At 48.6% G+C, this 25822-nt stretch overlaps 1 protein-coding gene across 3 annotated transcripts; it reads right to left on the bottom strand.

Moving 5' to 3' along the window:
* Positions 1-614: 614 nt before the first annotated feature.
* Positions 615-25759, bottom strand: LOC105474325 (thiol S-methyltransferase TMT1A-like). 3 transcript variants are annotated; one of them, XM_024790545.2, is made up of 3 exons: positions 21726-22156; positions 5333-5393; positions 615-1192 (listed from the first exon to the last, which is right to left on the bottom strand). In XM_024790545.2, exons 1-2 carry the CDS (start codon positions 22128-22130, stop codon positions 5364-5366), a joined length of 435 nt encoding a protein of 144 aa, XP_024646313.2. In that variant the 5' UTR covers positions 22131-22156; the 3' UTR covers positions 615-1192; positions 5333-5363. The 3 variants fall into 3 exon arrangements, 1 of the variants encoding a protein (XP_024646313.2); XR_011609151.1 differs by lacking the exons at positions 615-1192; positions 21726-22156 and adding exons at positions 23489-23700; positions 25575-25759 and having other exon boundaries at positions 5331-5393; XR_982749.2 differs by lacking the exons at positions 615-1192; positions 5333-5393; positions 21726-22156 and adding exons at positions 5407-5511; positions 23489-23700; positions 25575-25759.
* Positions 25760-25822: the final 63 nt, after the last annotated feature.

The raw sequence follows: 25822 nt of genomic DNA, 5'->3' as shown, positions 1-25822 counted from the left end.
GGGAAGCTGGAAGGGGTGGAACTTACTTGGGGAGATCCTTGGTGGGGACAAGGAGGCACATGTGTCTGGCTGCGCTGGAGCTGAAAGTCTGAGAGCAGACAGTGAGATTGGGAGCAGAGAGAGCACCCTGAGGGCAGAGCTCTGGGCCATGTGGAGGCCTCTTCCTATAATCAGGAGGCAAAGGGAGCCCCTGGTGGTCCAGCAGGACCAGACATCTCCTTCCCCTGGGACTGCCAGCCAGGCCTGCCATGCTGTGTTCCAGAAGCTGCAGTCTGTCCAGCCAGGCTCAGGGGAGGGTCTTTGGACCCCCAGTGGTGGATTTTGGGGTGAGTGGAGGGGATAATTTGGGGAGAGACATATCCAGGAATTGGCTGGGGAAGGAGAGGTTGAGGGTTAAGACACAGGAGAACTTGGGATTGGGGTTAACTCAAGGTCTGTCTGATCTCTACGGACACCCTGAAACAGAGAGAGAGAGAGAGGCATCTCTTTGGGGATTACAGGCCCTTTACAGCTGGCATTTAGTTGCATGCCTGCGGCAGGCTCAGGAGTGACAGCATTTGGCTACCAGTCTCCTGCCCAGCAAACTTCCTGTGCTTTAAAGCAAGGGTGTCCTGTTCAGGGTCAGCAGAAAGAGATGCAGGGGAGGGAATGGCCCCTGGCGAGGAGGAGAGCCTCCCCTCCCCTCACCCATTGTCTTTTGGTGTGAGGGGGCAGCACAGGGAGGCTACTGGGGAGCATGGAAGGGCCTGGAAGGAGGGACAGAGACTGTGAGTCACTAGCTAAAGGTCACACGTGGAGGCCGGAGGAAACTCGTGTCTGAGCCCCATGGGGACAGCTCTGTTGTCGGCTCTCCACAGCCTTCCCGTCTTCTTGTCTTGGGCTTCTTGCCCAGGCCCTGCTGTCAGTACCTGCTCCCTGAGCCAGTGCCTGGCACACACAGCCATGAGATCATGGGGCGGGGTAAATTGGCAGGACCCCGATCTCCCCTGGAGCGGCGGCAGGTGCATGTTGGAGCTCTGGGCCTGGCGCCTCTGTAATCTCCCTCCTGGCCCCTTGCAGGGACGTGGCTCCTCCAATCAGCCAGTTCTGCCTTTTCCACCTCAGTCCCCGGACTCCAATTAAGGTGGAACATTGGCCCAATCCGTGGCATGAAGGCTTGAGATTAGACTTCAAAAAGGACTTCCTACTCAACCTGTGGGATGGTGGGATAAGGGGAGAGGGAGTTAAAATTAGGGACAAATAATAATAATAAGTGTATTATTCATCATCGAGGGCTTACTCTGTGCCCTGCTCTGTGCTAAGTGCTTTGCAGGCAGTTCTCGTGTAATCTTCACCGTAACCTTGTAGAACACAGAAACTCAGCCCGAGCTTTTGCAGCCAGTCAGCAGAGGAGCTGGTGCTTGCCCTGAGCTTCTAGCTGTGGGATAAATCTGGAGGGCACAGTGAGGCTGGCCACTGGAGGATCACGTGGGCTCCCGAGTGCCCATCATCCATCATTTGGCATTCTGTTGTGAATAAGACAGGGGTCTGGAGGTCAAACAGGTAGGAAAGGTAAGAGCTGAGTTCATGTTCCAGAAGGCGAAAGTCAGGACGCAGAAGTGGGTGGGCCTGTTTCTGTTTGGCATCTCTTGAGTCAGAAAAGAAGCAAGCACATCAGAACTGCAGCAAGAGGGAGCGAGGTGAGACAGCGAGACGTTCTCACTTCCAGGGCTGCATGTCATCGGCACGTGAGGGGTGTGTTTCCTGGAGAGGGAGAGCTGCTTACCGGGCTCAACTGGTAAGTGGGAGGATGGACAGCCCACAGTGGGGTCTCTGTTCAGGCTTGTGTGTGAGCACCTGTGTGTGCATGCCTGTGTGTGCCCAGATATGTGTGTTCACAGTCTCTAGTGAGGCGTCTTCTGCCTCCACGGGTTCTGAGCTCTCCAGCAGTGTCTGTTGCTGTGAGCACAGGCCCCTGAGACGGGACTGTTTCCTTTGCTGATGGTCTGGAAGGTACTTTATGTTTGGGTGCAGTGCTGTCTTGATTGGGGACCATTCTTTTTCCTCAGATGTCCTCCAGTTTGGCAGACCATGTATTCCAATCTGAAAACCTCCACCCTTACTTTCAGGAATTTTTCTTTGCCCCTTCTCTAAGGACCTCCATTCCCTTTGCCTTTCCTTGAGGACAAACGCCTTTCCTTGAGTATATGACTCTTTCGCCTCTGCTGCGTTCTAGCTTCCACAGGATTGGATCCACTGTAGCGAGTCCACACATGCTTAGCAGCATGGATGCAGGGGGAGAAGGGGCACGTGAGTGACTGCGTGTGGATGGGGATAGCCCTTGGGTGCTCCCTGTCAGGTGTCATGTTAGCTGCTGGCCCTGTCTGCCTTTGGTGTCCAAGCCTGTACCACATGTCAGGGGTCTGGGGTCAGATTCTGTGTTTCAAGGTCCAATGGCAACACAAAAATTCCTGGGATGTCAGGGCCAGGTGAGACCCCAGAGGCCACCTAGGTGCATCTATCCTTCACTGATAGACAAGGCACCCCCCAGAGAGGGAAGGGCCTTCCTTGCCCAAGATCACACAGGAAGTTGAGGGGACACAGCTGGGTCTCCTGACTCCCAGTCACAGCTCTGTTCACCATGCCACATTCTCTCCCTAATTTTGACAACCCCCTCTCCCTTCCTCTCTCCCTCTCTTTGCTGTCATCTTTGTACTTTTCTCTTGCCCTCCCCTTTCAAGAACACACATTCAGAGCCTGCCCATTTCTCAAGGCCTAGCCTGGCCCTCCTTCACTCTGGAACCTGCCTGATTCCTCTCCCCTAACTTCTTCTGCACCATTAGCGACATGTCCTGCTAATTCTCATTCTGTAATTGTCTGTAACACAAATTAATGCTTGATTACTTGATGCTCTAATGACCTGAGCCCTAACCAGGCTCAATTGCTTTCTAGCTGCATGACCTTGGGCTAGTTACTTAACATTCTTAGTTCTCTGTTTTGTCATCTGTAAAGTGGGGCTGGATTTGAGCCTGAGTAAACAGCAGAAGCCAAGACTCAGAGGGGTAAACTTCAAAAACGGCAGTGTTAATATCTAAGGTGTGATGGTGGTGTGCTGGGAGCAATGGTGAGAAGGCAGGCAGGGGTCACCCGGGGGAGTCTCAGCTGTGGGGGGCTTATGTTATTGGTAATGGGGCTCCCATGAGGCTTTTTGTAAGGGAATTAACAAACCCCCACCTAGAGCTTGAAGTAGGGTAGAAAGGACACTGGCTTTGGAGTTGGCAGATCTGGATTGAAATTCCAACTCTACCACTGACTAGCTGTGTGATGCTGCACACATTGCTGGATCTCTCTGAGCCTCCTTTTTCAAACTATAAATTAAGGATTATACTCACCCTATGGAATTATGGTAAGGATTAAACAAGAAAAGGTCTATTAATTGCTTAGCTTGGAGTCTTGCACTTAGTAAGTACTTAATAAGGAGTAGTCGTGATTACTGGTGCTGTCGTCATCACCCAGCAGCACGTGTCTGCCTCCTGGCCTGCCTCTGTCCTGGGTCTCTCTGGGTCCTGGGTGTCAGGCTCATTCCTCATTTCCCAACCTGGAGGCTTCCCAAGGGCAGGGCTCACATGCATCATCTTCTTGCTCTGGCTGTTTCAGGAAGTGATGGGAGTGGGAAAGACTGTTGAACTGGTGATGTCACACTTTGGGGCTTCTGGGTGGTTCTGCAGAGGCCCCAGGGACCTGTAGGCAAGTGGAGAGGGGATGGGGAAGGTCTCAGGTCCTATTGGTCACCCATCAGTTGTGTAATGTCTGAAGTGATTAAGGAGCTTGGGGAGGTTGGCATTGACAAGATGTTAAGCCAATTCTCCCAGGGATAGTCCCTGGGGCCTCAGGCACTGCGGTGGGCCTACCGCTGCTGGGGAACCCCATGGTGGGGGCAGGCCCATCCCCCAGAGAGAGAGCACAGAGGTGAAAGCTGAGGGGAACTTGACTGACAGCTTCCCCCAGCCCCGACTGAGTGTCTCCTTGGTTCATGCGGATGGAGCGGGGAACCAGACTACACTATCAATGAAATAATTAGAGCTTAATATTAGACAGTATTTCTTAAACACCTACTAGGTGTTCAGGGGTGTGCTGGGTGCAAAGGATAATCATTTGGCAAGGTTGGCAGGGCCCCTGCCTGCAGAGAGGTTACAGTTTAGAGGGGATTCAGACAAGCACGCAGAGGATATGCACCAGGAAGGGAGGAAGCCTGGGGGCTACAGGAGCTCTGAGGGGTGCACTTGGTCTCTCTAGAATGGCCATGTGAAGTTTTGTGGGGGTGAGACATAGCTGGCCCTGCAGGGTGAGCCAGGGATATGCAAGCGGTTGTGTGTTTGGAGAGCAGACCAGGGTGTTAAGAGGTCGGGTGGAGGTGGCGGTGGGGGGTGACGGTGGCTGGAGATGAAGCTAGAAAAGTACGCGGGGCTCTTGAATGCTGACATGAGGAGTGAGCTTTCTGTCCCAGGGGAAGCTGGGAGCTGTTGAAGAGTTTTAAGCAGGGAGGGATGTGGTCAGATGCAGGGGCTGCAATGCTATGGGAATGGGGAGGATTGCGGGGGGTCTGCCTTTGGGTTTCATGGAGCAGGGGAGTGATGGTGGGGGCATGCTCCTGCGGAAGGAGAAGGGAATGGGGTGTGTGGGTCTGCAGCAGGCAGTCTGAGGTGGGCCTGCCCAGGTAAGACTCCATCAGGTCAGGATTTGGAGCCCAGGGCAGGGCTGAGGGAGGGGGAAGGGTGAGGTGGAGGGCTGGACTGGAAGACCAGGCAGGAGAACTGCGGCTTCAGCTCTGCCAGCACTTACTTTAGGCCTCCCAGGGTGGTCTGCTCCACTGGCCCTCAGAAAGACTTGCTGCCTCGCGGAGCCTCAGTGTTCTCATCTGAAGAATAGAGTTTGCAAGGCCTTTCTCCTACATACTTATCTGATTAGTGAACAGTCACAGTGTCTCCATCTGGGCCCTGAGTTATGGGACACAGGAACTGGGAGAGGTAAGCCCATGACCCACCAGGCCCCCTGAAGAGCCATGCCACAGCCTGAGGTGGGCTCTCGGTGTTGACCAGCTCTTGGAGTACTTCAGGAGGAGGTGGAGGGACTGGGGAGTTCTAGGAGAGTGTCCATGATAAAGAGCTGCAAACAAGATCCCAGGTCCAAGGCTGCCTCTCTTCCTCTGTGACATGGGGTGCTCTCAGACCCTTGCAGCTCAGTGGGTTTTTGAGCCACCCCTGCGTACTGGGACCAGAACCCTTAGGGCTGGGAGGACAGGGAACACAGGGTTGTAGCTTAGGCATAATGGGGTGAGGACCCCAGGACTCACCCAGCTCTGAAGGTCGCCAGATCTTTGCATTTTACTGTTCATCTTCTGCCTCTGCAGGGCCCTGAATGGGAAGAAATAGGTTCCATGTGCAGCAGGCCAGGAGAGATTTAGGCAACAAGAACTTCCAGTTCTGTCTCAGGGTTCCCAGCTTTCTCCATGTCCTGAGGGAGCCGCTGAGCCTGTGGGAGATGAGGGGTGCCCATTCCAGTCTCAGCCTCCCCGACCTGCTCTCCTGGGATACGTTTGTCTGCCACTTGCATCCCGTTGGAAGCTGTCCCCATGTGGGTGTCAGGCAGGTGGCAGGTGCAGGAGCAGAGTGCACCACCGCATTGCCTCCCCCTCTGGGGATCACTGTGAGTTGGGGTAAGAGTAGGGTGTTTCAGCCAGCCCCAGGAGAGGGGAAAGCAGCCCCCGTCTGCCCTGGTGGATCTCTGCTCCTGGAAAAGGTGCTCTAGCAGGCTCATCTATGTGAGTCGCTGCCTTCCATGTGGGGTAAGTTGAGCCCGGCCTTTTGGATGTCAAAATCCAGGGATGCTAAGATCCTGGGTCTGGAGAAGGGAAGGTGCACAGTGCAGCAGAGCCTTGGCCTGTCTTTCCTGACTGGGGATGGAGCTGGCAGGACAGGGAGGTGGCTGGCGGTGCAGGGCGTGCCCATCCCTCTACCTCCTTTCTCACACCCCTGAACTGCTCTGTTCGCGTCTGGCCCCTCTTCTCTCCTCACTTTTTCTTCTCTTCTTCTTTTCTCTCTCACTCCTCTCCTGTCCTCAACCTTTTGGTCTCCCTCCCCACAGTCCTTCCCTCTGTCTCCTTTATTTCTTCCTTATCCCCCTGCCCTACCATTTCCCATCTCCTCCTCCACTCTCCGGTTCTATTCCATCCACTTACCCCACCACAGACCCACCTCCGTGAGTTCAAGCTGCCCATTCTTCCTTCTTGCAGCCCCTTCCCAACTGAGGAGCAGAGTTCATCCCATACCCTGCAGGGAGTCCAGTGCCACCACGATGCCCCCTCTCCCCTCCTTGAGGCTGGCTGGGTCCAGCCTGAGCTGTGCTGCCTGTTGGCTCAGGCCAGTGGGATTGTGCCTCAGGCAGGCTCCTGCCCTTCCAAACCCGGGGCTTGGCTGCAGACCCAACAGTGGCTCCCAGAGGTGAGGCTGGGGATTGCAGCATCCTGCCAGCTGCAGTTCCCTCCCTGCTGTACTCTCACTCGTGATGTCCTGAATGTCCCACTTGTATGTCTACTGGTGGGCATGAGCATGTGAACGCTGTGTGGACACCTGGGCATACTCTGTTGTTCATGCATGCACGTGTGTGTCTGGGGGTGTGCATGATTTGAGTGTGTACCTCCTGCCTTGAGTGCGCACCACCCCTGGGAACCGCGGTGTATGTGTGAGTGCTGAGTGCACATGGGTGTGCAGGTGTGTGATGGAATTCAGGCTCCTGCAGACTTTGCATATTTGTGAGTGTGTACATTTGGGAGCATGTGCAACAGTACAAAGTCATGTGTTTTCCTGCATACTTGGAGAAACTTAAGTGCCCTGCCAAGTGTGTCCTTGTCTGTACCTGGGGACACCAGTGAGCATGGGAATAGCATGAAGCCACGTGGACATGTGTGAGGTGGGAGGGGGCTGTGGGCACTTGCACAAGGCTGCTTGTAGCATGCACCTGTGTGCCCCAGAGAGACTATCTGCCTGTGTGAGTTATGTGCACACATGTGTATTCACTGCACGTGTGAGGGATAGGAGACCACCCTCGCCCCCAGAAGGTCTGTGGTGCCATAAAGGCACGTGTGAGCAGTGAGCAGGGCCTGAGGGAAGCAGTCTGTGTCTACATGAGGAGATGCATCCTCCCAGGCCCAGGGTGTGGCTGTGCTGAAAGGGGACATATTTAGTAATTTATGAGCTTTTGAGGAAAAGCCTCAGCCCCCATTCTGGTCCCAGACACAGTGACTTCCTGCCCCCCGCTGCCACCTCACTCAGGCCTGACATCAGCCAGGCACCTGAAACCACAGGAATGAGAGGTGATCTCATTGCCACTGCCACCTCACCTGCTCACCCACTGTAGGGCTGATGCCAGGGGATAGCAAGGATGCCTCCCGAAGCACCTGCTGGGTGAAGGAGTGAGCTGCCAGGACCATGCTGCAGTCCAGGCCAGAGACCCTCTGCAGCCACGGAGGCCACACTAGCCCCACCCCTTGGCTCAGAGAGGGTTGCAGGGAGTAGGGATACCTGTTTCTGCCTTGGTGGACTTGGGGTCCAAGTGCCCCCTTTCCCAGCCAAGCCTGGCTCCTTCAGGAGAGCTGGTGGGCCTCCCGAAGCCTGCCCTCTGGGACCGACTGGCCACAAAGCAGAAGGGAGAAAGCCCTTGATAAATGTGGGTTGGTGGAATGAATGAAGAAACGGTGAGGCTGGGTGAGGTAGCTCACATCTGTAATCTTAGAGCTTTAGGAAGCTGAGGCAGGAAGATTGCTTGAGTTCAGGAGTTGGAGACCAGCCTTGGAAACATAGTGAGACCCTGTTTCTACATTTTTTTTTGAGACAGAGTCTCACTCTGTCGTTGAGGCTGGAGTGCAGTGGCACGATCTCGGCCCACTGCAACCTCTGCCTCCTGGGTTCAAGCGATTCTCATGCCTCAGCCTCCCAAGTAGCTGGAATTATGGGATTGTGCCACAACACTCAGCTGATTTTTTGTATTTTTTAGTAGGAATGGGGTTTCACCATGTTGGCCAGGCTGGTCTACAACTCCTGATCTCAAGTGATCCGCCTGCCTTAGCCTCCCAAAGTGTTGGGATTATAGGTGTAAGCCATCACGCCTTGCCCAATCTTTTTCTTTTTTTTTAATTTAAAAAAGAAACTGCGGTTCCCAGGGGTGGTGCTGGCTGGCCCCAGGGAGTGCACTGAGGGTGAGTGGATGGCTGTGCTCAGTGCTATGAGATTGGCATTTGAATTCACTTCTGCCTGACCCTCACTTTTCTCCTTTCTAGGAAAGATCAGAAATCCCCTACAAGTTAATTATACCAAAGAAGTTCAGAGGTGCGCCTGGTGCCTGGCACATGGTAGGTGCTCAGGAAATGACAGGTGTCTCCTCCCTGAGAGCTGACAGCTGCCCTGAACCCCTTCCAGAGCAACCCCTGGACCAGCCATGAGTCAGCTATGGCTGGGCAGCAGAGATCCTCGAGTTCCTGTTCTGGAAGCATGAGTCAGGCCCAGGTGGGAGAGGAGGGAGGTCATACTGGGGTCAGATGCCGGACCCAGACAGGATCAGACAGGCGTCTGGCTGCCATCTTATCATGATGCTAGTAACTGGATCTCAGAAGATAAGGCCCTGGGGCTGAATGAAGCATTCCAGCTCTGTGGGCCGAAATGTTGTTGACGTGGGCTGTACGATGCGTAGATGCTTTTCAGATAGCACAGCATGAAAAGGGCCAGCAAGCCCCCAAAGGCATTGCCTTCACAGCTGCTTTTGCTGCTACTTCTGGGGACAGAACCTCCATCAACTGGGGACCCCCATCACCTCCATGAGAGCTCCCGAATCTAGCTTGCCAGCCCAGAGCCCATCTCTGATTTCCTGAGAGCCTCTGTTCTTTATCAAGATCTTAGCAGTCACCAGTGAGGACCCAGATGCGCTTTCCACCAGGCTTTGGAGAACATCTGAGGAGTGGAAATTCCTATTTTAACCCTCTTTCCTACACCTTTGACTCTTGAGCAGGGGTCCATCATCCGCTGTTGCTGTAAACTGTGACCGTTCAGTACAATGGACAGTGCTCATGAGTGGGGTGGGGTGGGGACAAGCTTCTCTGCGCTGTGCAAAAGTCAATGTTTCAGCCATACTAGGCATATGCCCAGTGCCCGGCTCCTTATCTCTAGGAGCCATTGTCTCTCTTGTTTCTTATGGCAGATAACGATGGCTTATCCATCTCTCAGGAGCAAAGCATGCCACTTTAAACAGTCAAACACATTAACGACCTTATTTAGGAATTAGGTGCCTCAGAGAGAGCCTTTGCAGGCTGAAACATGGAGGGAAGTGGTGTGGTGATGGGACTTATCCCTTTGCTTCCCAGATATGCAGAAAAAGGCAGTGTGGGAACACACACACACACACACACACCCCCCTGGACAGAGAAACAAAGCATTCATTGAGCACCTGCTGTGGACCGACCCTTATTAGGCACTGGGAGGGAGTGGACAGAAAAGCGAGTTTGCACAGTGCTTGCCTTTAGCAGCTCACAGTTGCATGGAGAAGATATGCATCAGCAAATGCTTACTGCTTTTCCATTTTTGAAATCTGTAGGACTATCCCAGGGAAAACATCAAACTTGTTAAAATATGCAAAAAGTGAAGCAGCAGCTTTGCTGTGGGGAAAAACAAACCTCAGAAACCCTTAGTGACAGGCCACTGAACACTGGTTCCTAAGGCAGTCCTCTCCTGGTTCCACTGGCAACTGCACTGGCAGGGCCCCTGCCACCCCTGCTGGAGAAACAGTGAAGGGGAAATGGCATAGAGGGCCAAGGACAACAGGTCTGGTGACTTAGATAAAACAAATACTATATATGTGTGTGTATGTGTGTGTGTGTATGTGTGTGTGTGTGTGTGTGTATATATATAATGTGACAATACCAGAGCAAAGGCACTCCTCTCTTCCTCTCCCCTCCTCCCTTCCCCAGTCTCCTCCTTCTCTGAGCCTTCAGGGCCTGATGGGAAGATCTTGGTCCCAGTGGAGGGTAGGAAAAGTCCTGGTTTGCTTCACTTCCTATCCCAAGCCCCAGAGGCCACAGGCGACCGACCTCCTCCTGGAGTGCTTAGTGCTGAGGTTCCTCACTGGAGCCTTGGCCCACAGCCAGCATCCAGCCCTCCCTGGCCAGCCTCAGGCCTGAACCCCTGCACAGGGAGGTGTTTGTCTGCCCACGCCTGGTAGGCTGCCCCGAGACAGTCAGGATGAACAGGTTTGGCCACCTGAACTGGCTGCAACCTTTGCCTTTAGTGAGATAAAGAAAGACTCAGAGCTTTCGGCCGCAGCCAGAATGAAGTTTTGGGACTTTTTCTTCCCCTTTGAAATAATTTTTAACTTATGAAAAAGTTGCAAGAATAGTACAAAGAACTTTTTTTTTTTTTCTGTATCATTTGAGAGTAAGTTGCTGGCCTGATAACCCCTCACTCCTGAATAGTTTAATGTGTATTTCCTCAAACAAGGACATTCTCACTCTCACATAACCACAACACAGCCATTAACACCAGGGATTTCATCTCAATACGTTACTGCCATCAAGTCCTCAGACCCCATTTGTTTTTCCCAGTTGTCCCGGTGATGTCCTTTAGAGCAAAAGGTTCCAGTTCAGAGTCAGGCATGGTTGCGTGCGACTGTCATGTCTGGTTAGCGTTCTCGAATCTGAAATAGTTCCTGCGTCTTGATTTCCATGACCTTGGCACTTGAGTTTTGTAGAACGTCCCTCCATTGGGGTTTGCGTGATGTTTCTTCATGAATAGATTCCGATTCTGCATTTCTGGCAGGAAAATCACAGAAGCCATGCTGTGTTCTTCCTACAGCATCCGGTCAGGCCCTGCACCATCTTAATTTGTTCCATTACCGGTGATGTTAACTTTGATCGCTTGATTAAGATGGTGTCTGCCAGGCTTCTCCAAGGTAACTTACGTTTTTCCTCTTTGTAATTAAAAAGCACTTTATGGAGAGATCCTTTGAGACTATGTAAGTATCTTGATCTTCATCAAACTTCCTCCCACTAGTGTTAGCATCATTGATGTTTCTTGGTCTAATTATTACTGTGATAGTTGCCAAGTCCACTATTACTTCTGCATTTATCAGTTGGCATCTTCTATACAGAAAAAGAAAAAGCTCTTTCTCTTCTCTACATTTATTTATTCATATTTTTATTTATATTAGTATAGACTCAGGGATTCCTATTTTACTCATGATTTATTTTGGTTTTATTTTATTAATTTTAATTTATTTTTGTTAATTTATTTTTGAGATAGGGTCTTGCTCTGTCACCCAGGCTGGGGTACAGCGGTGTGATCATAACTCACTGTAACCTCGAACTCTTGGGTCCAAGCAATCCTCCTGTCTCAGCCTCCCAAGTACCTGGGACTTCAGGTGTGCACCACCATGCCGGGCTCATTTTTTTTTTTTTAAAGACAGGGTCTTGTTATGTTGCCCAGGCTGGTCTTGAACTCTTGGCCTCAAGTGATCTTCCTGCCTTGGTATCCCAAAGTGCTGGGATGACAGCACCTGGCCTCATTATTTATTTTGATGCTAAAAATCTCCCTGCTTGGCCAAGGGGTCACCCCTTCAGCAGGCTTCTGTGTCCTTTTGCGATACCCCCTCCATTCTTTAGGCACTTCCTTGCTTTCTAAAACAAGGTGTTCCTGGCTCATCTTGTGCTTTCCCTGTCCCACCCGTGGTATTGGCCATTTTTCCAAGGAGCAGTCCTTTCTCTTGGTGGAGAATGGGATATAGAAACTGAGATCCGGGCACTAGCTCTCCTCATTGCTTTCGAGAGTTGGTCAGTTTGTCAGTGATTCTTGGACTGGAGTCAGGGGAAGGATGTTTCCTTTAAGCTTTAATATTTGAAACCAGCAACTCTAAGGCTTGTTTGGGTGGTGGGCAACATGGAAATAATGAGACCTTTAATGAAAAAATATAATCTATTGATTGAATAAACAATATTCTATAGGAAATAAGATCATCAGTGGAGTTAGCAAATATATGTACATATCTGTATATGTGTTTATGTAAATATACATCTACACAATTTAAATCTGTATATATTTTATCTATCTATCTATCTATCTATCTATCTATCTATCCATCCATCTATCTGTCCATCTGCCTGTCTGTCTTGAAGGCCTTGAGCCACACTGAAATCTCCAATACTAAACCCATGATCACATGGTTCATGCAGTTCCTCCCTTACCATATTTATAAATCCTTTCTCCTTTAGTGAGAAGCGTGTCTTCCATCATACCTGTGTGTAAAATCAGTCTCTCCCTGTAGGCACCACTGCCGGCACAAGTGCCTTCATCTGTACTGGGACAAAAAACCTCCCCGCTGCTGCCCTGGCACAATGCCTGCCTTCCCAGCCCCATCTAACAGCTCTGGGACTAAATTATTCAGGCAGGCCGGCAGCTCTTTGACTTTTCCTGATCTTTGGAATGTTTTGCTCATAACTTTTTTTAAAAAATGATACATTTTGCCATTTTTTTTTTTTTTGAGACAAGGTTTCACTTCTATCACCCAGGCTGGAGTGCAGTGGCATGATCTCGGCTCACTGTAACCTCTGCCTCCCAAGCTCAAACGATTGTCCTGTCTTAGCCTCCTAGTAGCTGGGACCACAAGCTCGTGCCACCATGCCCAGTTAATTTTTTTTTTTTTTTTCTGTGGAGACTGGGTTTTTCTATGTTCCTCCAAGCCGGTCTCAAATTCCTGAGCTCAAGTGATCCGCCCGCCTCAGCCTCCCAAAGAGCTGGGATTACAGGCATAAGCCACTGTGCCCGGCCTGTTTTGCCGTTATTAAAGTATCAAGTTTCATGGAATAATATCTGCAAAGGAAAACCATTTCTCTATGCACAACACTTCTGACAGCAAATGTGTGGGTTTTCTACACAATTCTCCAGTTCTCTGCAGACACCAACTGGGTGTCCTACAATTTAATTTAGTTTGAACACTAACTACCCAGGGTAGGGGAGAGCCTGCAGGTTAAAGTGTCAGTCCCACAAAATTGCCCCCATTTCAGATGTCAATTGCAAGTACTGGGTGCCCACACCTCTGTCTAGTTTGGCTACAAATCCAGGATTCCCACAACCTCCTCCTTAGGTTCAATAATTTACTCTTAATGGCTCACAGAACTCAGAAACACTTTCTTTAGATTTACTGGTTTATCACAGAGGAGATTATAGAAGATAGACATGAATAGCCAGATGAAGAGGAAATAGGACAAGGTCTGGAAGTGTCCTGAGTGCAGGAGCTTCTGTCCCCATGGAGCTGTGATGCACCACTGTCCTGGCAAGTGGATGCATTCTCCAACCTGGAAGCTCTCCTACCTCGTAGTTTAGGGATTTTTATGGATGCTTCATCACATAAGCATTAGCGATTATTACTCAATCCTTAGCCCCACTCTCCTCCCCAGAGGATGGGGGAGGGGGCTGAAAGTTCCAAGCTTCTAATCAGACATTGACCTTTCTTATGACCAGCCCCTATCCTGATGCTATCTAGGAGCCCACTGGCAGTCAGTTCATTAGAACAAAAACCGCACTCCTATTGTCCAGGAAATTAGGAGCTCTGTGTCAGGAACAGGGATTGAAGACTAAATATTAGAACAAAAGGTGCTGCTAGCACCCCTGTCACTCAGGATATTACAAGGGTTTAGGAGCTCTGTGTCAGGTGCTGGGGGCAGAGACCCAATATATATATACTGAATTATGACATAATTTGGAAAACAGAGAAAGGGAGTCAATCATAATTCCAGCCCTCAGTACAACCATTGTTTAGTATTTAAATGCATTTCCTTTTAGTTTTTTCCTCCAATGCACCTGTTTTCCTTTTAAGCATAATTGTAAGTGTAATATTGCTACCTCTTTCCATTCTGCATGTTTACTTAAGACAATAAAAACATTTGTAACTTACGAAATACCTGGCATGTACCAAGATCTGTATAAATTGTTTTCTCTTTCTCATTAAATCCTTAACATAATCCTGGGAAGTAGGCATTTACCTGACACTACAGACAAAGAAACCAAGGCTCCGGGAGTCTCAGTTGCACTTTGGATAAGCAATAGAGCTAGGATTGGAACCTGGATATCTTTGACTCTGAAATCTCTGCTCTACCCATTGTGGTATCCAGCCTCCCCAAAGCATAAGTACTTTTTTGATAGTACAACACTATTCCCATAACTCTGATTTTACATGCAGACATATTATGCTAATGAGAGATGGTTTCACAACTTAACCACGCCTCTGTTGTAGAACACATGAGCTACTTTCTGTCACTCTATAAATAATACCATGATTAACATCTTCATGGATACGGCTTTTAACCAAACTGTGTTTCTAAAGGGTTGCCCTAATTTGAATGCCAGACTTAAACCGTAATAGCATATTATTATTTTAAAAAATAGTTGATGCTTTTTTAGGCAACAGTATCTTGGTTTAATCGGCACATGGTTGAATACAGGCTTGGCTTTATTCAAGAAACATTTAAAGGGTACCTGCTGTATGCCAGGAATGATGGTACGAGTGGAAGATACAGAGGTGTTTGTATTATACGACTCACTCAGAAAGCCAAAACCAGGGCGTTTCAATTACTTTAAGCCATGACTCACTCAGCTGATGGTTTCAGGGGCTGTGCTGGAGAAGCCTTGGTGATACGGGTGCAAATGCCAAAAAAATGGGTAGGTCTCATCAGCTCAGGGAAAATGTGATGCAGAGTAGGTGGCATTGCCGGCTGATGAGTGTGACAGTTACTGAGTTACTGTCTCTTTGCCCCAAACCCAACTCAGACTCTCAGCTTTGGGGTGCTGGAGCCGACTCTGTGGCTCACCTATGCCTTGTCAACTGGCTCCTGCCTGGGATGTGCAGATAGGGGGCGCCAGAGGGAGACTCAAGGCGTTGCTTTCTGTGGGCGTCCCGTCTGTTTGCTGTTCTTGTGAGCAGTGTCTTCACCCTGCCATCCAGTTGGCAGTTTTCCCTTCACTTGGAGAATCAGCCTCATTGTGCCCTCCCACTCAGAGATGCCAGCACCAGCCAACCTGGTACGGGTACTGTACTACCCCTTTCTCAGAGCTCTGGGTCCCAGGCCCACAGGGCCCTGCTTTTAGCACCTGCCAAGCAGGGTTTCCTCCTTAAAAGTCTGAGTTTCAGGGGCTCCTCCTCTAAGTTTCCAAGTTTTCGTAACCTCTAACTTCTTCCCTCTGTCACCTCAGCCCTAGCTATGGTAGCTACTTCTGCTAGTTCTGTGATATTTTATAGCTAGTTACTCTTTCACTTACCCAGTCAACAACTCTAAACCTAGTTAATAATTCTATTTATGTATTTATTTTTTGAGACAGGGTCTCACTCTGTCACCAAGGCTGGAGTGCAGTGGCATGATCTTGGTTCACTGCAACCTCCGGGCTCAAGCCATCCCTCTGACTCTGTCTCCTGAGTAGCTGGAATTATAGATGTACACCACCACACCTGACTAGTTTTTTAAATTTTTGTAAAGACGGAGTTTTGCAGTGTTGCCTGGGCTGGTCTCAAACTCCTGGGCTCAAGTGATCCACCTGCTTCTGCCTCCCAAAGTGCTGGGATTAGAGATGTGAGCCACCATGCCAGCCTTAGTTAATAATTCTTTACTCTGTTCAAATAACTAGTGTGGGTATTGTCTCCTTATTGAACCTGACTGATAAAGGACAGGCCTTGAGCCCCCGAGTTGCTGAGGCCCTTGTGGTAACCACATGAGTTATTTTGTTTTATTTAACAGTGTACACAGAGACATGAGGAAATTGTAAAGTTGATTTAAAATCAACTTTAAATCAATAAGGTTGATTTTTAAAAAACTTTGAGGTTTGGTTGAAGTCTGTTTAATAAGCCATTCAGACTTGGGATCCCCTACCCCACTCAGAATAGCCAAATTCTGTCCCTCCTCACCTCAGCAGAGGTTTATTCTCTGGAGATGGCTAGATAGAGGATCTTTGTAACAAGGTACAGTGCATCCTATTTAGGGCATAGACACCTACTAAAAAGATAAGAGAGTAAGTGAGGATTTACAACTGAATGGTGAGACCCCTCTGTCCTCTTTTCTCATTTTGTTTCCAGAATGCTGGAAGCCAAGCTTGCACATTCCAGGCAGCGATTTGGAAGATTCTTTTCTGTGGGTGACCAACTGGAAAGGAAAAATCCCGAAACATTGGCACTGTGACTTCTCCATGTGAACAGTTTAACTAGTTCGTCGAGGTGGACATGCCTCATTCATGCTTATGGAGTGACCAACTAGCCTTTAGTGACACCCCCTGAAATGTGAATCATCTGTGGGTCACTAGTCGTTGGAGAAGAGCCTCTCACACAAAAATTGGAACTCAGATCACAAACAGCAACAACAACGATCCAAAAAATAAAAAAATAAAAAATTAGGAGCAGAGACTAAATGGAAAGATGGAAATAGTAAAAGAAAAATATTATTTTAAAAATTAATATGTATTAAAATTTTATTTAAATAAAGTAAAAATAAATAAAAATAATTGATATTAATTAATACCAATATTCTCCCTTTTATTAATATCTTCAGAGAGAAAAAGAAGATATTTCATCCTGGAAACAAGAGCAGAATGCAATAAAAAAGGTGTAGTCAGAAAACAAGATGAGCCCTAGGAAGTTAAAACAATGATAGCAGAAATGAAAAATTTAGTAAAAAGCTTTGAAGAGAATATGAAAGAAATATAGAGAGTAGAGAAAAAGGACAAAGCACTAGGAAACAGGAGAGCAAAGATTAGAAAATCAGAGACCCAGTTCAGGCGTTAGTTCCAGCACTGAATAAGGAGAGTTCCAGAAAGAGAAAACAGAAATAATGTAAAGGAAGAAAACTCAAAGAAATAGCCTGAGCAAATTTCCAGAACCGAAAGATAGGAGCTTGTTAATGCAGTAGTCCACTAAATCTCCAAAAGATCAAGTCATTTCACTGGGACAGGGAAGATTCAACAAACACATGGTTTCGGGGGAGAAGATTTCACATAAGAAATCTAGAATCAGATGGTTTCAGACTTTTCAGCAGCGATACTGGTGGCTAGAAGGCAATGGACACCCTTAAACTACTGAGGGCAAACATTTTACAACTCAGAATTCCACAGCTGCCAAAACTATGAATTAGTCTTGAGAATAAAAAAGTTCAGACGTGTACTTTCTCAACACATTTTCCTCACAAACCTCAGAAAGCTACCAAAACTAGAAAGTAAACTAAGGAAGAGATAGAATGTAGGAGATAGAAAGTCCCCAGCAAGAGACAAATCTTAGCCTCATGATGGTGATGGGAGGCACCAAGGTGAGAGCAGTGCATCAGGTCTAGAGAGCACCCAGTCCAGGTGGGAACGGGGAGAGACTTTGGGAAAAACAACTCCAGATGATGAAATTGATAGAATCGTTGACATGTTCTATCAATTTATCAATGAGGGAGATTCTGGAATGATTCATTAACTCTGGGAAAAGTGAAAGTAGGGAAGCATATTGATTGAATGGTCCCAAAACTAAATGAAGTATACTATACCCAATAATTGATATTGCTCTGAATATCAATTAATGAAATAATTCTATCAGGATGAGGGGAGATGGGAAATATGGTGGCCCTGGGATGGTTGTTAAAGAGAGGTAAATTCTTACTTTTCAGAGTGAGAAGTCAATAGTTAATGCTCAAACCTGAAAAGTTGAGAAGTAGCAGTATAAATATGTTATTTAGAGATGTGGATATAAAATTTAAAATAGAAGGCCAAAACTTGAATGTGGTTGCCATTGGGGAGCAGACATTGTATGTAAGTAAGAGCTGTTATTTTTCATAATAAGTCTAATGGTTTGCTTCTTTAAATCACACAAGTATAAATTTTTTTTTGTTTTGTTTTTGAAACAAGGTCTCACTCTGTTATCCAGGCTGAAGTGCAAAGGTACAATCATGGCTCACTGGAGCCTTTGTCTCCTGGGTTCAAGCGATCCTCCCACCTCAGTCTTCTGAGTAGCTAGGACTACAGGTGCATGCCACTTTGCTTTAAAAAAAAATTTTTTTTTTTTTTGGTAGAGACAGCGTCTCTCTATGTTGCTCAGGCTGGTCTTGAACGCCTGGACTCAAGTGATCTTTCTGCCTTGGCCTCCTAAAGTGTTAGGATTATAGGTGTGAGCCACCATGCCCGGCCAGCATGTATAACTTTGATAAAAATGTATATATCCGTATCAATATTTATCTATCTCTGGAGCATATTGGAAAGTGGTGGCTGAAGTGGAGAAGGGTGACTTTTTTTTTTTTTTCTTCCCTCATTGTGCTGCTGGGATAATCAGTCAATAGAATAAAAACCTAATCAGTGAAATGATGGTGGATGGGGAAGTTTGGTCTTTTGCTAGAGCCCAAAGCAGCTCCATCAGAAGCTTTGAGTTCCTAGAACCCTGGACCCAAAGGCCTTGGGGGAAGCTTGTTTGTCTAGCAGAGCCAAGATCCTCTGAGTTACTTGAGCTGGGTGGATCCACTCTCTCAGGACAAGAGAAGGATCCAGCCCTGGCCATAAAATCTACTGACACTGGCTGCCCTCTATAGAGGGGGACTCACTCTGTTTACCTGAGCTGGGAGAAGAGCGCCCTCATCCGTTAATACCTGTAACAGCCAGAAAACTTGGGGGCTCTCCTCACTCTTCAGAGTGCTGCCAGCTTGAAGGAGGGAACCAACAATCAAACAGGTGCCTACTACTGAGGACAACGGAACAAAGAAAATATAACTTTTTTTGTTTGTTTTTGTTTTCTGAGATGGAGTTTCACTGTTTTCGCCCAGGCTGGAGTGCAATGGTGCAATCTTGGCTCACTGCAACCTCTGCCTCCTGCGTTTAAGTGGTTCTCGTGCCTCAGCCTCCCGAGTAGCTGGGAGTACAGGCATGTGCCACCATGCCCAGCTCATTTTTTGTATTTTTAGTAGAGACAGGGTTTCACTACGTTGGCCAGCCTGGTCTCGAACTCCTGATCTCAGGTGATCTGCCCGCCTCGGCCTCCCAAAGTGCTGGGATTACAGGCGTGAGCCACTGTGCCCGGTCAAGAAAATAGAACTTTAAAACAATCTACAGCACCAAATATAACCTCCATAGGCATCCAGCAGCATATTACTAAGAAATGATATGGAAATAATAATAAGGTTTTGGCAATTAAAAAGAAATCTTAAACTTAAAATTCAACAGCGGAAGTAAAAAGTAGAATAAATACTGCTGGGCCATGGGGGAGGTCATCTAGAAGGTCGAATGGAGGAACTATGTTGAAACACAAAACAAAAGCATAAAGAAATGGAAATAATAAGTGAGAAGAGCGGTGATGCTAAAGCTAGGAGATCCTGTATCTGAATAATATTTGTTCCAGAAGAAGAGAAAGGAACAAATGGAGTAGGGCCAATAAAGAAAGAAACAAGGCAAGAAATCTTCTCTGACCTAAAGAAGACTTGAATATTGACCTCAAAAGCATTCTTTGAGTGCCTAGAAATAGTAATAAAAACAAGACACATACCTAATCATATGCTGGTGAAATTTCTGAACTTCAAAGGAACTTCAAAAGAAAATAATCCTTAAAAATTCCAGATGTAAAAACAACCAAGAACAAAATCAGTTACCTGAAGAGAAAAGAGAATCAGAAGGCCACTGAAGGCATCTTCTGCAATTTGGGAAGACCAAGGACCACGGAACAATACTTACAATTTCTGGGGAAAGTTCTCAGATCTAAGAATCTTGGCCAAAATATTATTTAAGTGTGAGGAGCGAAGACAGACATTTTCGGATATACAAAGATTATCCCCATGAACCATTTCTAAGGAAACTATCCAAGAAGGTAGTCTAGGCAATTGAAACTTAAATTTGAAAATCAAGTGAGCAAAACAATTTAAAACTCACAATAGGGGAAGACAAATAGCACAAGAAACAGTGGAGACCAATACATCTAGTGGAATGTGTAGTAAATAAATGAATGACGATAAAGTGATTTAAACTATTATAAATTAGAAAGAGTTTTTGAAAGAGAAGACAAGGAAGAAAAACCCTTAGAATAGTTTGAAACTAAAATGACAGGTTATTTCCACCAAATCCAGGATTTGAGATAGAGGGGCTTGTGGGGATGAGGATGGGGAAATAAAAGGTGCTATAGGTGTGATCTAAATTGACGGGATTACGTTACTCTATGCTTTTGGTATGATGATAGTGAAATACGGGTTCAAGTATAACTTGAAAGATGAAAGTAACTATTAGTAATAGGTCTCACACTGTCATCCATGCTGGAGTGCAGTGACACAATCTCGGTTCGCTGCAACTTCTGCCTTCTAGGCTCAAGAGATCCCTTCTCCTCAGCCTCCCATGTAACTGTAACTGGGACTATAGGCACACACCACCACGCCCAGCTACTCTCCTCCTCCCCCTTCCCCTTCTTCTCCTTCTTCTCCTTCTCCTTCTCCTTCTTCTTCTTGGATCTATTTTGAAGACATGGGGTTTTGCCATGTTGCCCGGGCTGGTCTTGAACTCCTGAGCTCAAGCAATTGCCTGCCTTGGCCTCCCGAAGTGCTGGGATTACAGGCATGAGCCATCACACCTGGCCGGTGTTCTTTAAGTTTTGAATTCTTCTTAATGACAAGGCTGCGTTGATTAATTGCCCTTATAATTATAATCAATGAAGTAAGAAACATTGTAAAATAAATGGTGTTCAAAGATACCCTGTGGTTCCATAAGCAATGTCTTTGGCGAAACTCCTTTCTTTCATTTCTTACATTCTTTCCCTGTATGCTTTCCCCACTACCCAGAAACAATGACTAATGACTGTTACTAGGGAAAAGGGCTAGAGAATGGCATGTAGGTGACTTTGTGAGGGCCCAGAATAAGAACTGAATAACATATGATGCCAATAAAGATGGATATCTGAGTACTTATAAGCTCTTATTTGTTAGGGAAGGGAGCTGTTCTGGCATGCACTATAGGGGATTTGTAATCCTCATTTTTAGAAAACCGGACTCTGTGATGGGATTTAGAAGACACCAGGTTGAAAGCCACCAATGGAGCAGCATGGTGAGGTCTCCGGCCTAGAAATTAAGGTGCCTCAGTTTAGTTGTGTCTCTGCCGTTTTTGTGAACCATGTGTCTTTGCGGAACTCATTTAAGCCCTCTGAGACTAATTTTCCCACTCCAGGAAAACTGTTGCTGCACGTAGTCAGCACTCTTAAAATCTCTCGAAATGTCTGTTGAATAAATAATGAATAAACAAGGCCGGGCGCGGTGGCTCAAGCCTGTAATCCCAGCACTTTGGGAGGCCGAGACGGGCGAATCACAAGGTCAGGAGATCGAGACCATCCTGGCTAACCCGGTGAAACCCCGTCTCTACTAAAAAATACAAAAAACTAGCCGGGCGAGGTGGCGGGCGCTTGTAGTCCCAGCTACTCGGGAGGCTAAGGTAGGAGAATGGCGTGAACCCGGGAGGCGGAGCTTGCAGTGAGCTGAGATCCGGCCACTGCACTCCAGTCTGGGCGACAGAGCGAGACTCCGTCTCAGAAAAAAAAAAAAAAAAAAAAAAAAAGAATAAACAAATGAGTAAAATGACTTGTCTAAGGTTGCCCTCAGTGTGAGCTGTGCCTGAGCCCACAGGTGTCTGGATGCAGCCTGATGCTCCATCCAGCTTAGCACACCTCCCCAGCTCACTCACCGGTCTCAGCACTCTGCACATCTCGCAGAGACTCTGCTCCTGGTTCTCCACAGAGCACAGCACCAGGGTGCAGACCATCACGTCCACAGAGCCATCGGCCACCTGGTGCATGTTCTCCCCGGCAGCTACCACAAAGCACTCAAACTGCAGGTGTCGGTTCTCTGCAATGCTCTTGATCAAAAACTTCTCAAAGTTGCGGTTGGGGTCAATATAGGTCACCCTGCACCCAGGTAGGTAGGACTTGAAGTTGGCTCCAGTGCCACAGCCCACCCCCAGCAGGGAGAGCTTCCCGGAGGGGTCTGCAAACTCCTGCAGGTTGCCGAAGAGCTCCCGCTTCTTGCTTGCCCTCTGTTCTTTGTACATCACAATGAACCTCACCAAGAAGTAGGGGAACCATTTCTGCATATCCAGTTCTACAAGCCCATAAAATTCAGCAGGTACATGGGAAATGCTAGGATGTCAATGGCCAGCAACCAGGAGGCCCAGGAGACACTGCTGACCAAAGGCAGGGAGAAGTGCCCAGTGGCAAAGTGGATGCCGCTGAGCTGGGGACTGCATTGGTGGTCACACCCAATCTCGAGGATGTGACTTTCTCCACTAATGCTCTGCACGCTAGAGCTCGAGGAGAGGAGTCCAAGGTTTAGTCTGAATAGGGCTGGAGATTTATCCAGGTGGGGACTGAAGAGTCAGGGGTCAGAGCATGAGGGTAATGGTCAGGGAGCCCAAGCTGGAAAGAAAGGCGAAAGGAGGGTGGTAGTGGGGAGAAAACGGAACAGCCAACTTCAGGACTGGGGTACTGGGGTGCTGGTGTACCTGAGGAATCCATCAACGACAGTGAGAGTTGTTATCAATGGTCCTGCAGTTTAGGATCTCGAGTGTGACCTCAGGTGTAGGCAAGAGAAAAAGCATGCAGTGAAAGAATTGAGGAGCTCAAGGAACTCAAAGGGTAAGATGCTGGGTGGGTCATTTGCACTGAGAATGAGGGAGCTCAGGGTGGAGAGGAAGCAGGCCCCGGGTACCAGAGTCCACAGTGAGCATGAAGGGAGTCAGGTCAGGAGGTGGCTGTGGGGCCAGCAGGGGTCAGCCTCAGGGGAGAGGGGCAGGAGCGGTGGAGCTGGATGGCAGGAGCCCACAGGATTTTTAGAATCACAGTGATCTGTGCAATCAATATATAAAGGTTAAAAACTCAATCAGTGTATAAAGGATTTTCTTTTCAACCAATAGTATTCCAGTGAATGGTCAATTCACTGGATTAAATGAATTAGTCAATTCATTTAATCGCTTCTCTATTGACAGGCATTTAGGATGTTTCTATTTTTTCACAAATATACCACATTCCAATCTGAATTTCAAGATAATGAAAAAATTAGTTTTTTTTTTCTTTATGAGTCAGAGAACGTGTTTTTAGGGGATAGACAATGAGTAATAGTTCCCTAAGTGCAGCAAGGAGCCAAACAGAATGCCTCCTCTCTGGGAAAGGAGTAGCAGGGGCCGCAGGGACAGAGGTGTCTAGGGCAGGTTTAGCAGAGCCAGGAAATGTGGATGACCTGGGGCTGCTTTGAGATCATAGCTCGGTTCTAGAGCGTGAGGTGGGACAGCTAGGAGGGTGGTGGGAAGACAGAGTGTGTGTGTGTGTGTGTGTGTGTGTGTGTGTGTGTGTGAGAGAGAGAGAGAGAGAGAGAGAGACAGAGTGCTACGGAGACAGGAGCCTGCATTTGGGGCAGGCAGATGACCAACGAGGAAAGACTGTGGGATTAACTCACCTCACGATTCTGCCCAGGATTTCCTAAGGTGGTCTTGGTGAGGCCAACAAAGGCCGGGTGGGGTGGAGACAGAAGCTGGATGGATGGCTGAGCTGTGAACTCTTGTGGGCAGGAATCTTATCTGTAGCCTCTTGGGTTGGCAGCACTTTGGGAAGCCCTTCAGGGGATGTTTGCATGCTCCACCTGGCACCGAGTGGGCTCCTAGTGCTGGCCTGTGAATGGAGAGGCAGGAGGAGACTGGCCAGGGCTGGAATGGCCTGGAATGCTTCAGGGAGGGGAGGAGAGGCCAAGGGGTGAATGTCAGGCAGGCCCTGGAATGGGGAAATGTTGCTCAAAGTGGTCACCCACCCTCAACCCCAGATATGAACCTGAAAAGTCCAGAGACCTTTTCTCCTTCCCGTTGTCCTCCCCAACCCTCTCTAGGTATGGAATCTGGGAATTTCATCTTGGGTGAAAAATCCATGACCCAGGGAAGCGCAGTGACATGTCCAGGGCCTCAAGGCAGCAACAAAGATTCCCTGACAAAGATTTCCCAGCCAGGCTTTAGGAGAGAAGCGAATGCAGGAACTCCTGGCCTGGGTGGGCACAGCCTCCAGAGTGCAGATCCTGTAGGGGGCTGGAGGTGGGGATGGATGAGAGGGCCAGAGGCAGAACTTGTTGGGGGAGGTGTGGGAAGGCAGGCATTGGTGTGAGAGGCAGTGGTGAAAACAGAGTTGAAGATGAGCCCTGAGGGGTAAGGAAGTTGGAGTTTGTGTGCGTGTGTGTGTGTGTGTGTGTGTATGTGTATAAATTAAACAATTGGTCTCTTTGCCTGCTTGGGCGTTGGGGAAGGAGGGCAGTGAGATTCCTATGAATGCAAATATCACAGGGCCAGCTAATCCGTATGCTCTTCAAGCTACAACCAGGCACAATTCCAGGTCGAATCTCTCTCGCCTCATGCACACATACATGCTCCACAGCTGATACCACAGCAGGTCTGCTTGGGCACCCCTCTGCCTCTGGCCTGAGCTGACCCAACACCAAAGGCTAAGGCCGGGAGGGGAGACAGGGAGGGAGGCTGGTGAGCCTCCACTAAGATCACTGAGAAGGGGTGACATTCTTTAGCCTCGCTGGAAGTCCTTGTGCTTTAACTGAAATGGCCAACCAGGAAGGACATTCCATCCCCACCCTCGTCTCCCCCAAGGGCTTGGTCTGAGGTGACGAATCTGGCCAGCTTATTGGGAGGGGTTAGAGGTGGGCTAAGGGCAGAGGGAAGCCAGGCCTGAGAACAGGGTGTGGCAAGCATGATTGGCTCTACTGGGAAGTGAGGCTAGCACTCAGGCTCTGTCGGGTATTCCCTGTTCCAGCACCGGAGGCTTACCCCTCTTGACTGGGTTTGAAACTGCTGGGAATTGTTTGGTGGTGGCTTCATGGGAGAAAGATAATGAGAGCTGAGGACTTTTAAATAGGAAAATGGTGGGTGGAGTGGGAGGAGAGTTGAGTGCTAATAGAAGCACACGCACTCAGGCAGGCTTGCAAGTGTGTGCCATTGTGTAGCCACAGCTGCCCCCTCGCCCAGGATGCACGCACAGACCCCCGTCTGTGTAAGCAGGCTCAGACATGCGCGTGCATATGCCTGGGTGTGTGAGCACAGCAGAGCCCAAAGGCCTGCAGGTGTGTACACACAGAAGTGTACACACATCCACAAAGTGTCACAAATACGCACGAGTGTCCCCTTCCTCTACAGGGACGCATAAAATAAATGAGCAGGAATATGAGTGGAGGGTCCGGGAGGTGAGCGTCCGGGGTAATTATTCCCAAGGCCCCTGGGTTTCCGATGCCTACTGGAGTGGGGAGGGGAGGAGCCAGAAGTGCGGTCGCGGCCCTCTCAGCCTAGTTTCTTTGGGAAATGAAGTAGAAGGGAACGCAGCCAGGGAAACTAGCTGGGCCAGGAGGGGTCAGACTCCCGAACAAGTGAGCTGATCTCTCAAGGAGGAGCTGGATCGGTGTGAGGGAGAGCGGTAAGGAATGCCTTTCTGGCTTCAGCAGCCTGAACGGGCGTCTGGGCGTTGACTCCTGGGTTGGAACTTTTCTGCCCACCCCTTACCCCAGTCTCTTGGCACTGGGTCTTTCTGCTCCGGCATCAGGGATCTCTGTTCTTCACCCCGTCTCCAAGCATCCTCCTCCGGGAAGCCTTCCCTCACTGAGCCCTTTTCTGATGGGCTCGAACTGTGGTCCCCCGCTGTTCTCTGCGGCCGTCTAGGGATGGCGCTCCTGCCCACTCCGGACCATTCCTGCTTGGATTGAAAGTCTGGGCTTCGGCGGAGCGGGCGGGCAGATGGCGGAGGGCGGCCC

This window comes from Macaca nemestrina, chromosome 10 (genome assembly GCF_043159975.1).
Source record: "Macaca nemestrina isolate mMacNem1 chromosome 10, mMacNem.hap1, whole genome shotgun sequence".
NCBI lineage: Eukaryota > Metazoa > Chordata > Mammalia > Primates > Cercopithecidae > Macaca > Macaca nemestrina.
Note: the sequence above shows the minus strand (reverse complement) of the source record. Positions and strands in the feature narration are given on the sequence as shown.

Coding starts and splice junctions, on each gene's coding strand:
- LOC105474325 (XM_024790545.2), bottom strand. CDS start 22,130: ATGCAGAAATGGTTCCCCTACTTCTTGGTGAGGTTCATTGTGATGTAC. Junction 5,394..21,725: donor TGTGCAGAGTGCTGAGACCG/GTGAGTGAGCTG, acceptor CTTCCCATTCAG/GGCCCTGCAGAGGCAGAAGA.